The sequence below is a fragment of the Mirounga leonina genome, unplaced genomic scaffold, assembly GCF_011800145.1.
Source record: "Mirounga leonina isolate KUSES-001 unplaced genomic scaffold, KU_Mleo_1.0 Mir_242, whole genome shotgun sequence".
NCBI classification, from domain to species: domain Eukaryota; kingdom Metazoa; phylum Chordata; class Mammalia; order Carnivora; family Phocidae; genus Mirounga; species Mirounga leonina.
This window is the reverse complement of record NW_023270627.1, coordinates 2002621-2015933: the sequence shown is the minus strand read 5'-3', so window position 1 is coordinate 2015933 and position 13313 is coordinate 2002621. Positions and strand designations below refer to the sequence as shown.

The following is a 13313-nucleotide window of genomic DNA, read 5'->3' as shown; positions in this document are numbered from 1 at the left end:
GCTAACAAGAACAGTGCAAGGACTTTAAAGCAGCTATAATAATTATTCTCAAGGATTTAAAGAAAAACATGAACACAATGAGACAAGAAAAGGAAAGATATAAAAAAAAATCTAAGTGTAACTTTCAAGGGCTGAAAAACACAGTATCTGAATGGACTTAATAGAAGATTTATTACTGTCAAAACAAAATCAGTCAATTTGAAAACATAGCAATAGAAACTGTTCACACTGAAGTATAAAGAAAAAAAGACTGGAGAAAAATGAATCAAAACCTAATGATTTGTGGAACAATGTTTAAGTGGTCCAGGGAAAAGAGAAAAACATTAGAAGAAATAGTGGCTAGAATTTTTCTAAATATGATGAAAGCTGTAAATCCACAGACCAAAAAAGTTCAACAAACCACCAGGGGGGAAGAAAAGGAATTAATAGAAAAATTTTAAGGGCAGCCAGAGGTGGGGAGGAAAGAGACACCTTACTTATAGAGAAATATAAGTAAGAATTAACACCCACTTCTCCTGAAAGACAAAAGTTAAGTCTGGAAAGAATGGAATGACATCTTTATAGTATTGAAAGGAAAAAAAAAAAAAAACTCCAGAAAATACAGGACACTTCCCAACTGGTTTTATGAATCCAGCATTACCCTAAGAGCAAAACCAGTCAAAGATTTATTATAAGAAAAGAAAACATAGACCGATACCCCCCATGAAAATATTCATCCCCCATGAAATTATACATTACCAAAATATTAGCAATTGAATCTAGGAGTGTATAAACAGGATAATAAATTATCCTGGTTTTTATCCCAGGTATGCAAGATTGTTTTAATATGAGAAAAAAAAAAAAGAATCAATGTATTTAACCCTATTAATGGGGAAAAAAATCCTATCATTTCAATAAATACAGGAAAAAATGTGACAAAATTCAGTGCTGATGATAAAAATATTCAGCACTCTAGTAGAAGGACACTTCCTTAACCTGATAAAGGAAGTCTGAAAAACCTACAGAAAACATAGCTAATGGTGAAACACTACACACATTTTCCATAAAATCAGAAATAAGAACAAGGAAGGCTGCTCTCACTTCTATTGAATACTGTATAGAAGATCCTAGCCAGAGCAATAAGGCTCGAAAAAGAAAGTAGGAAAGTAAAATTGGCTTTACTCACAAATGACATGGTTGTGTATATATAGAATCAAAAAGACTACAAAAATTGCTACCAGAAATAAGTGAATTAAAGCAAGATCACCAGAATCAAGTCAGTATGCAAACATATAAAAATGTTAGTACATACAATATAAATCCATGTAGTTGATTTATCCACACAATGGAACACCATGCCGCATTAACAAAAATGAACTACTAAAACACTCAACAACACACTGGATCTCAAAAACTATATACTGAAGGGAGAAGCCACACCCACAAGACTACATATTGTGTCATTTCATGTATATGTCCGTGGAGAAGAAGAAGAACTAATCTTTAGGGACAGAAAACAAATTGGTGGTTTGTTGGGGCTGGGGGCTGTGGGGGACTGGTTGCCAAGGGTTATGAAGGCGTTTTCTAGGGTGATCAAAAAAAAATGCTGTCTGTCTTCTTTGGGTGGTGATTACATTGGTCTATGCATTTGTCAAAATTCACTGATGTGTATACCAAATGCGTATATTTGATTGTAAACTCTCAAATATAGGGGTTTTTAAGTTAATTGACATGTAGGTATCATTGCTAAGCAAAATACATGTGATAATATGAACTGCTAATGACTAATTTATTTGAGAGAGATGTGGATCTGCATCTTGCCTTCAGCTTGGCATTTCACACAGTGCCGGATGAACAGGGGCGTCCTGAGTCCTGGGGACAGTGGCCAGAACACCAGGCAGGAGGGTGGGGGCTAGAGGAAAATAGAAGGAGAACCTGTGCGTACGCTTATTCCTTCACGATTGACTCATCATTGCCTGGGGGGCCGGCACTGTGCTATTCCCTCCAGCTAGCTCTGGTGAGCCCCTCTTTCTGGAAGGAGGATCATGTAACCCAGAATGCTAGGCACACCTCCTCTTCAAGTGGAATAGTTTGAATGCAATCTGCCATGTTACCAGTCCGATAACTCGAATATTACATACAGTTGTGTTCTTCTGCTGTGTCTGTAGGCTTATGAGTAATGTTCGATTGAGATTCATGTGTACGGCCAATATGTGTTCGGTACCTACTGTGGGCCAGAAACTGGGCTTGTGGCTGGGAATAAAACAGACACGTCCCTGCCTTGTGAGAGGAGCAACTTGGGGTGCTGGAAAAATTACCAGGTTGAATTCAAAACACTTGGTACTTACCCTGATTTTACCCTTAATTACCGAGGGACCCAGAACAAGTCATGTAACCTCTCGGGACTTCACTTTGCCCATCTTCCAGATTTCAATTTTAAGAATTTTAAATATCCCAGTAATAATTTCCAGCGTAATAGCCACTGTAAATACCCACTGCTAACGGGACCATAACTTTTTTGGAGCTTGTCTGTGAGATTTGGCGGGAGGGTTCGGGACAGAGAGCTGTGTACAGAGCTCATGGCATGGTGACATCATCTATCCACTGGAGAGTCCTTTTCTTAGGCCGTAATGCTTACCCTTTGTGGCACATCAGAATCATCTGAGAATTTGAAAGAATTCCCCATGCCCAGGCTGCACAGTAGACCAATTAAATCAGAATCTCTCAGGAGGATAGGACCCAGGTGTCAGTCACTTTTCAGCACACTTAATCATCTACTTATTTATTCCATGCATACCTGTGACCCCGCATCCCCCCACCTCTTCAAAGGAAATAGCTCCGTGGGATTTGACCCATGGCAATGAATTTAAGCGTGTCATTTTGGTAGCTGTCAATGTTGCTGTCAGAGCAGGGCAGGAGCGAGAGCTGAGTCCAAGGCATATCTGAGCCCATGGGTCAGCCCTTACGTCTACCATCGAGGAAGGAATTTCTTCTTTGTTCATTATTATCAGCATTAGTGCCTAATTCATGCATTTATCAATATTTATCAAGTACCTGCTGTGAGCGGCCCTGGGTCCTGGAGACTCTGTGGAGAGCAAAAATTAACAACATGGAGGAAACTGCAGGTGCAAAGTCCCTGTGGCAGAAAGGAGCCTAGCCAGTCAGAAGGACAGAAAGGACAATGGTGTGGCTAGACCAGGGATTGCCAGCTACCTGTAACGTGCGGACACGGGTGATGTGGGAAAGGGCCAGACTTCCCTGTGCTTAGTAGGCAGAGCTGCAGCTGCAGAGAGCAAGGGAGGGACTCGCCCTCCGTGCATTGTTTCCATACGTGGTGACTTTCTGCAGTATCCTGGCTGTTTTTAAGACCACAATAAAAAGACATTATTAGCAAAAGCACTGAGGGCATAATTATGAGTCATTCAGAGGAGTAACCCAAGAGTGGCACATTTTTATTTGGTTCCCTCCCAGACAAAACTGCAGGCCCCACCCCTGGGGCCACGTTTGTGCCAGACGCTGTGATAAGCACTTTATTTCCTCACTAAATCTCCATTACTGGCCTATGAGATATGAACGATGATTGCCCCTTCTTATGGATAGACACAGAGAGATTAATAAGTTGCCCGCAGTCACATGGTTACTAAGGGGTAAAACTGGAAACTGAACGCAGGCAATCTCTTTCTGGATGGCCAGGTAATCAGTACAGAGCTGGTGCTGGAACAGGATGGTGGCTCTGCTTGTTGCTCGTGTTGAAATGTTTTATCTTTATTCAGCAAAACCGGATGACATGATGAAGTGTTGAGTTGAGGGTAGCATGAGCATGGTCAGATGGCATTTGCACAAATAATGAACAACTGACAAAGACGTCACTCCCAGGAGGTGATATATGATAGTTGTCTGACAGTCCATGAAACCAGAAAACAAAACAAAACAAACCAATAACAGCTAATTGAAATTTCAGGGAAACTTTAGGTAGAATATAATAGGTATAATGTAACTACTATCTTTGAGGCTGACTGAATAAATTCACTTGATGGATATGCTATCAGAAAACTGTCCTGCCCCAGAGAAATACTTAATAACAGGACTTAGAAACAGGATTCAGGTATTTGACTAGATTCTTGTGAAGCCAGATGCAAACCACAAATCGTATACTCTCTGGGGTAAGAAACAAGAGTGCTCTGGAAACTATATGGAAAATTATATGGATATTGTGATATTATGCATGCAAGCAGCCTACATAAAATCCAGGGAAAGATAGTAAATTGCCAAGAGCCTTGAGCTCATCTGGAATCATTATCATTGCAACCATCAACATCAAGTACTATGTTTTAGTGGCCTGTGATTACATGATATTGGGTATATGGACCTGTATAAACAAGACAGACACAGATTCTCTTTTAGCTGATACACTGAAATAGTCCAGAGCCAAATCTACATTTGTTGAGTACCTATTCTATATCAAGCAGTATCTCCTTTAATCCTCAGACTAGCTCTGGTAAGGGAGGTGAATCCTCATCCTTAAAGATAAAGAAATGGAGACGAAGTGAGGCTAAGTAACATGCCAAAGTCTCATAGTAGCCAGGGTTTGGGTTTGATCCAAAGTGGAACCACAAAAGACCCTGAATAGCCCAAAGCAATCTGGAGAAAGAACAAGGCTAGAAGCATCACACTCCCTGACTTAAAAATATATTGCAAAGCTATAATAATCAACATAGAATGGTATTGGCATAAATACAGACACATAGATCAATGGGACAGAATACAGAGCCCAGAAAAATGGTCCCATATATATATGGTCAATTAATTCATGATAAAGGAGCCAAGAATATACAATGAAGAAAGAACAGTCTCTTCAATAAATGGTGCTGGGAAGACTGAACAGCCTCATGCAAAAGAATGACACTGGACCTCCATCTTACACCAAACAGAAAAATTAACTCTAAAATGGATTTAAGACTGTAACATAAGACCTGAAACTATGAAATTCCTAGAAAAAAACATAGGCGGTAAGCTCCTTGACATAGGTCTTGACAATGAATTTTTGAAGCTAACACCAAATGTAAAAGAAACAACAAAAAAAATGGGACTACATCAAAGTAAACAGCTTCTACACAGCAAAGGCGACCACCAACAAAATGAAAAGGCAACCTACTGAATGGGACAAAATATTTGCAAATCATGTATCTAGTAAGAGGTTAGTATCCAGAGTATGTATAACTCAATACCAAAAAACCCAAACAATCCAGTTTTTAAAAATGGGTAGATCTAAATAGATATTTTTCCAAAAAAGACACAGATGACCAACAGCTACATGAAAAGATACTCAACTCTATTAATCATCTGGGAAATGCAAATGAGAACCACAATGAGATATCACCACACACCTGTCAGAATGGTTAGTATCAAAAAGACAACAAATAAAAAATGTTGGCGAGGATGTGGAGAAAAAGGAACCCTCATACACTGTTGGTGGGGAAGTAAATTGGGGTAGCCACTGTAGAAAACAATATGGAGGTTTCTCAAAATAAAAGTAGAACTACCATATAACCCAGCAATTCCACTTCTGGGTATTTATCTAAAGAAAGCAAAGACAGTAACTCAGAAAGATATATGCACTCCCATGTTCATTGCTGCACTATTTACAGCGGCCAAAATATGGAAACAAAAGTGTCCATCAATGGGTGGATGGTCAATAATATTGTCATAATAGTGTATGTTGACTGCACTTACTTACTGTATTGAGCATTGAGTGTATAGAATTGTTGAACCACTGTGTTGTGCACCTGAAACTAATATAACATTGGATGTTTACTTCAATAATAAAAATTTAAAAACAAAAAAATTAGGTGTGTATATACCGTGGAATATTATTCAGCCATAAAAAAGGATGAAATCTTACCATTTGTGACAATATGGATGGACTGTGAAGGCATAATGCTAAGTGAAATGAGTCAAATTGAGTCAAATTGAGAAAAACAAATATCATGTGACCTCTCTTATAGGTGGAATAAAAAAAAAACCCATAGATACAGAGAACAGATTGGTGGTTGCCAGAGGAAGGGGTGTGAGAAATGGGTGAAGAGGGTCAAAGGTTTAAAAAAAAGCCTTGGGGGGGCGCCTGGGTGGCTCAGTGGGCTAAGCGTCTGCCTTCAGCTCAGGTCATGATCCCAGGGTCCTGGGATCGAGCCCCACATCGGAGGCCTGCTTCTCCCTCTCCCACTCCCCCTGCTTGTGTTCCCTCTCTCGCTGTGTCTCTCTCTCTGTCAAATAAATAAATAAAATCTTTTAAAAAAAAAAGCCTTGGAGATCTAAAAGACCAAGTAATAAGGGTATTTCAGTCACTATGATGGGAGGAGGCTAGAGTAGGCAGGAAGAAATATTTTGGTGCAGGGAGTACCTCTCCTAACGTTACAGATGTTCTTCTCCTAACACCGTAAACCATATTCCTAAAGGTTCCACTCTTGCAGCTGAAGTCTTGCACAAAGGAAGAGAAAGTGATGTTTCTAAGGTCACATGGGTTCAAGGAGGGAGGGTGGGTTGGGCCACTGGGTTTTGCATTATCACACGCTCAGTTCTGTGTCTCAGTTCGGGGCTTGCAAATGATTCCCAGGCACATCTACAGATCTACAAAACCATCAAAAACAAGTGCCTCCAAAGCTGGTGCTTTCAGCTGCTCCCTATAAAAACATGTCAATGAGAGTTTATGCTTGATGTCCATGAGGCGTTGACCAGTGTCTAGAAAGGCTCCTTTTTTTTTTTTTTTTTTTTGCAGACATAGACACGAACGTCTTGTTATCAGTTGGCATCCAAACTTCAGATGGCGGTTGAAGTAATGATATTATATACAATCGTCCCTTCCTTCCCTTTCTCGCTGAAATAAATACTCAGCTGCAGGGCTGTTTCCCCAGACCCGCCTCTGAAGACTCAGGCAGTCAGTTGTATACTCTGTCAGGCAGGCAGAGCCAATTGAGGTTGATTTCTTTTGTCCAACAGCTGCAGAACCAGGAGATGCTGAGGGCGATGATGAAGAAGGCTGAGCTGGAAATCAGTGGCAAAGTGATTGAAACGATGAAGAGGCTGGAGGACCCCGTACAGCGACAGCGCGTCCTGGTGGAACAAGAGAGACAGAAATACCTACACGAGGAGGAGAGGATCGTCAAGAAGCTATGGTGAGTGCCAGGCATCTGTTACGTGTTGCCGACGACGGGGCCCTTCCTCAATGGTGATCTCTCCTGCTCTCTTTATTGAGCACCCACTGTATACAAGTTAGAGTTCTGCCCATTCTGGGCATCCATGGACCCTTAGCGCCCCTCCATCCAGACCCAGAAAGTTTACCTGCGCTCGTCTCTTTAAAAGCCCAAGCACCATGCTCCTGTGTAGGGCTCAGCGACACATCAAATTGAAGGAAGTAAATGGCAAGACCCAATGGTAAATGGGAAGTCTGCCTTTAATCTCAGTAAATGAAAACTAATAGCCAGAATAACAGGGTTAAAATTATCTTCCTATTATTCAACTGTAGTTAGAAGCGCAAAAGAATAATTCAGAGGTAAAGTATGTCTGATCCAGGAACGAAAGATCCTTCCTTGAATGTTACCAGTCTTCTGTGAGGTTCTTATTGAAAGCATCTATCAAGTCCCACTATTCAAATGAGCAGTTTAATTACTCCCCAGTCACTAGGGCAGGTCCATCTTTTATGGTAATATATGTTGTTATGCAATGAAGATTTATCATAGAATGATTTCACCTTCTAGTATCATGAATAGTAATTTTTCTGGGTTCTCCTGCTGTCGGTAATTCACTTCTTAAATCTCCCCAGTTGGGACTATAAAGAAGCAACGTCACATTCTTCTCATGAGCAGAAGGTCCAGAAGTCTCCATGATGGAAAGTGTTATTTTCTATCACCTATTTGATACTTGAGCTTGTACCACCTCAGATGCCAACCCAGCATGTCTCGTTAAAAATAGAATGTTCCTCTCAGTAGCAGTCCAGAGGGGGCAAAAATTAATTAGAGTTCTTACTTTCCTAAAAAATGGAATGTGGCCACCGTTCACTGACATCTCAAAATCGCTTCCAAAATTTTATGTAGTTCATGCATTTGTAGACAGTTGATCACCCACCGTGAGGCGATAAGGTCGTTTTGTCGGAAATGTTTTTGTGACAGCCCAGTTGTCTAAATCTTGGTGTTAAGATTCTTCTTGAAAACTTCTGTAAAAATACATAGCCTTTTAAGAATATTTAATCAATTTTCCAATTAAATTATGAAAAAGGAAATTTTCTTCTTTTAAAAATTGCGTTTCTTGAGGAGCCGAGGTGAGTCTTGCTTCTGGCCTAGAAAAAGCATCTTTAGTATGTCAATACTAGCCTGAGACTAGTAGCCCCGCCCAAGAGTGAGGTAGGAGGCAGAATGGGGAATGTCCGGTGGGGAGGAGTCTGTGGGCAGGCCGCACACAGGTAAGACGTGCACAGCACAGGGCAGACGAGGAGCTCCAATCTCACGAAGCCAAACCTATGAGTATGTGTATAGCACAAAACAGATGACTCCCAGGTGCCGGGTGAACCTACACAAGGGAGAGATTCCTCTGGGCCCCAGGGATCAAGAAGATTTAACCTGAAATAAGTTATTTTTCATGTGCTCCCAGGCCCAGGGCGGGGCCATGTGTGTAGTGGGGTCTCAAATGGTTTGTTAAACTGAACCAGGATGGCCTGGAGGACAGGTGGGGTTCCATCAGTGGAGGCTGGCAGGGGGTGGGGGGCTCCCGGGCAGAGGGAGCCTGTGAACCAGCCCGTCTCAGGAGCAGGAAGGCGCAAAGTGTCCTTGGAGAATTGCAGATCATCCACTTTGGCAGGAGAGTGGGGTGCAAGATGCTAGATCAGATCTCATTTCTGGGTAACGCCATTCCCGCTTGTTTGGTGACTGCCCATATCTGAGACCACACTTAGCCCGGCATGTCTGCTCGATGTCTGTGGGGCCTGTATTTACCGAGATTGGAAGATCATGTAACAGAAACCTGGATCCCTGGCTTTTCATGGAAGCTCCTGGGTCCAACCTAGATTCAGAACTTCTCTGGATGGAGCTTGAGAATGTGCGTGTCACAAAGCTACAGGGGGAGACTCTGAAGTGTCTTCACATTTGACAGTTACTGCCGGCCTGATGAGGAGACCAGTGAGGTTTTTTGATCAAGGACATAGCAAAGTCAGAGCTCTATTTCAGAAAGGTCCCTCTGGGGATCACGTGCAGGACTGATGGAGGGGGAAACATCGGGGAAGCCATATTGGAAGTGCAGTAACAGTCCAGTCCAAAGTCAGTAAGGCCTGAATCATGGAGTAGAAATAGGAAAGGGAAGAGAAATTAAATGCAAAGGGATCAGAGTAGCGATTGAGAGCGGATTACAAAAGACAGCCAGAAATTTCAACTCTGGGACATTAGAAAAACAATGATCTCCTCTCCCTCCCCTCCCTTCCCCTGCTCTTCCCTTACACACACACACAGACACAGACACACACACACGAAAGTAAATTCCCTTGGGCGTCATGCTAGGGTAAGTTACTGGTGAGCCATTCAGATGGCAGAGAAATGAAATTTGGGTCTAGAACTGTGGAGAGAAATTGAATCAAGATCATTCCTCTTCCAATAATAGTCAGATGAAATATATTTCAACAAATTGATGCTTCCTTTTAACTAAGGTAGAAGAAAAAGCATCTTACACAAATAGAACAGATTTACATATAAACCACAGCATCCGTGAACATCTGGCATTCCTTTGAGCAGAGTTCACATCTCAGAAGTCATATTGATTACGTAACACTGAAAATTTGTTTTCAGCATTCATTTTAGCTCGCTGATCTCAGTTACATTATGAATGAACAAATTTGATCCAACTGCTTTCTAACATATCATAAGCATATGAACAGAAGTGACATTGTTGTATACAATAATATCAATACACTTTTGTATATATTCCTTGACCAACAAAGGAAAAGCTGTGACATTTAAGGGTCTCCTGTGTGCAGAGTTAGGAAATCCAAGAGGCACACTGTGTAGAAGAGATTAAAATAGAATTTTAGGCAGACTGACTTTGGGTCAGATGATAGCTCCTAGGAGTATTAATTGCAGCCTGGCAGGCTTTGGGGTTGTTATTGGAACCGTGATAACATTTGGGTCTTAGCTCTTCCCTCAAAACTTGGAAGGACTGGACTGCACACTAAAATATTTCAGTTTGGTGATGAAATGGAAAATAACTTTTCCACACAGAGGTGCCATTTTTAGAGCTCTTATGAGGGATGGCACACATTCTCTCCTCAGGGATGCGGTAGCTGTAGGAAATTGCTGTGTGTGGGTTCACAGAACACCAGCTACCTTTCCATAGTTCACAAATGTGGACGGGGAGCAGATGAGGCTTTCCCTTCTGGTTTTGAAGTTGTGTCATTTCTTCTGAAGGGATCACAGGCAGTTTGGGTCCATTTGCCATAACGGAATGAAAGACGTCACCAAAAAGCCCACTTCTCTACGGCAGATGAATTTGTTGTTTGCCCCATGGTCCTTGTGAAATATACATCTCATCCTGCCTGAATCCCTCCCGCAGTGGCTGTGCCATCCGTAACTCCCGTCTGCACGCCCACTTAGTGGGAAGGCTCTGGGCAGGCCATTTTGTTTTGCAGATCCACTGTGTCCTCTTTCTCTGCTCCCCACCTGCTCTAAGCCCTGTGCCGTGGGCAGGTGGAATTGCTGGTCACCTGCTGCCACCTAGTGGTTTTTCATCTCTCAACATCCTTTTCCTCCCCCTTTTTTTTTTTTTTTTTAAAGATTTTATTTATTCATTTGAGACACAGAGATACAGAGAGAGAGAGAGCATGAGCAGGGAGAGAGGCAGAGGGAGAAGGAGAAGCAGGCTCCCTGCTGAGCCAGGAGCCCGATGCGGGGCTCGATCCCAGGACCCTGGGATCATGACCTGAGCCGAAAGCAGATGCTTAACCATCTGAGCCACCCAGGCGCCCTCCTCCACCTTTAAGAGATGTTTTCTGTTGTCAGATTTACAGGCAAATTGAAGTGATACAAACGTGTTTAGGATGCAGTTATTAATGTGCCCAGGAGACAGGATATTGTCGGTTTGGTTGGTTGGTTGGTTGGTTGGTTGGTTTGGAAGACCTTCATTCAGTTCTGTTGGAGCTCTCGCAGTACCTTAGGGTGTGTGTGTGTGTGTGTGTGTGTGTGTACGCGCATATGCGTGCACGTTTCTCTCACACCCTCTCTCTTACACACACATACACACCAGAAATCAGATCTGTGATCATCTAACCTCTGTAGCTTAGAGCAGAAAGTCAGTCCTTACTGATGAGATCTTCGGTGTAAGCCAGAGGTTCTTGACCAGGGGCAAGTTTGCTTTCCCCCCCCCCCCCCCCCCCCGACGGACATGTCCCAATGTCTGGAGACATCCTTGTTTGTCACAGGCTCGGGGCAGGTGCTATTAGCGTCTGGTGGGTAGAGGGCAGGGGTGCTGCTGAACACCCTACAATGTACAGGACAGGCCCCTACAAGAAAGAATTATCCAGCCCAAAATATCAAGTTCCAAGTTGAGAAGGCCGATATAACCGGACCAGGACCCTTCCTTTTTCCCCGCTCCAGCGCGCACACTCCATCCCCTCTGTCACGTTACAAAGTGCATATACCCCTCCCTCAGTTGGCAGCAGCATCCCCACCAAAAAGAAAGAACGGGCCCTTTGTCAACTAGCCACCATCTTCCCTCTGGCCAACCTGGCCGTCCCCATGAACAGGGCCTGGGGAAACTTCCTTGCACCTGCCTTACACCCCAGCAGAATATTTAAGCCAAACCAAGCTACCCTCATGAGCTGCCATCTTAGCAGAAGGCCAGGGGAGGCTGGGACGAGCCCTTTGCTACTGCAGCTGTCCTTTCTGGGGACCTCGGTGTTCACTCCCATCTGCTGGTCTGCTTCTGCCCTCCCCCTCACAGTGAGCTGGAAGACTTTGTTGAAGACTTGAAGAAGGACTCTACATCAGCCAGCCGAGCAGTCACTCTAAAAGACGTGGAAGACGGGGCCTTCCTCCTGCGGCAAGTGGGAGAAGCTGTAGCTACCCTGAAAGGTGAGCCTCCTCCTTGCAGGGAGAAGTCCGAAGCCTGTCTCCTGGGGTGTTTAAAAATCTGTCCAGTAGTGAAGGATTCATTCATTTATGCATGTGTGCATGCAAGTAGTCATCAAGCGCCTATGTGTGCCGAGCACTGTTCTAGGCACTTGGGATGCATCACTGAACGAAATAGGCAAATATCCCTGTCTTCTTGGACCTTCTATTTTAGTGGGTGCTGGGAGACTTAGGATTAAACGATACTAATGACAGTTTTTTTCCACTGGGCTCTTTCAATGTGCCAGGTGCCAAATTCATTACAAATGACCCTAAGGGATAGTTGCCTTTATCCCAAATATGCAGACAGGAAATGAGGTGCAGAGGACCCCTGCCCTTGCCCGAGGTCACCTGGAACCCAGCTCTGTCTGACAGGTGTCTGCCTCCTGAAGATGTGTGTGGAGCACGGTGGCCAGTGAACCCCACGCCTCCAAGCCTATCCAGTGTGCATGCGGGGTGGGGGCTCCTCGTTCTGCTTCTTCTCCTACAACTCACCATCTGTTCTTGGCCTGCAGGAGAATTTCCAACCTTACAAAACAAGATGCGAGCCATCTTGCGCATAGAAGTGGAGGCCGTGCGGTTCCTGAAGGAGGAGCCCCACAGGCTGGACAGTCTCCTGCAGAGGGTGCGGAGCATGACCGACACCTTGACCATGTTGCGGAGGTAACCGGGCCTCCCCTGGGGGTGGGGAAACGTCCTGAGGAGAGACAGCGACTCCTTCCACCCCAAATATTCTTTTGCACTATGACTGGAGGTCCTGATTCTTCAACACAGGCTGGCTGCGATGGGCACAGCCTAGAGCTTAAGATTAGTAAACTTAGTAAACGTTTCTTTAAAAAAAAATCATTAGAAGGTGGTTCTTTTCAGGAACACTTTAAAGTTGAAGAATGGATCACAGTATTTTACTAGCCATCTTCACTTCAGGAGCACAGGTGCCTTCAGTTAGAAGGAGAAATGCGCACCGTAGTTCAAGAGATGGCATCAGGGACGGGGTGCTGCCTAACTCGGGGGCGGGGGGGGTGTGGCAGGTGGGAGGAGAGATTTAGAACTGGAAGTTCTAAATCTTCATGAAGATGACTGGTGGCAGTGAAGGAGAGGGCATGAGACAGAAAGGGGGGAACAGATCCTTGGGGATGTTTCACTGATCCAGCGTCGGTAAAAGAAACAGAAGTGAGTAGCAGAGGAGAGTCACTA

General features: G+C 43.6%; 1 protein-coding gene across 10 annotated transcripts in view; it reads left to right on the top strand.

Annotated features, from left to right (window-relative positions):
• KIAA1217 (KIAA1217 ortholog) overlaps positions 1-13313 on the top strand; it is a 287017-nt gene that overhangs the window by 251909 nt on the left and 21795 nt on the right. For all 10 annotated transcript variants that reach the window (XM_035029509.1, XM_035029510.1, XM_035029504.1 and 7 more), the window contains 3 exons: positions 6976-7151; positions 11953-12083; positions 12635-12782. In XM_035029509.1, coding sequence (XP_034885400.1) covers positions 6976-7151; positions 11953-12083; positions 12635-12782 — 455 coding nt within the window. The remainder of the gene's footprint in view (positions 1-6975; positions 7152-11952; positions 12084-12634; positions 12783-13313) is intronic.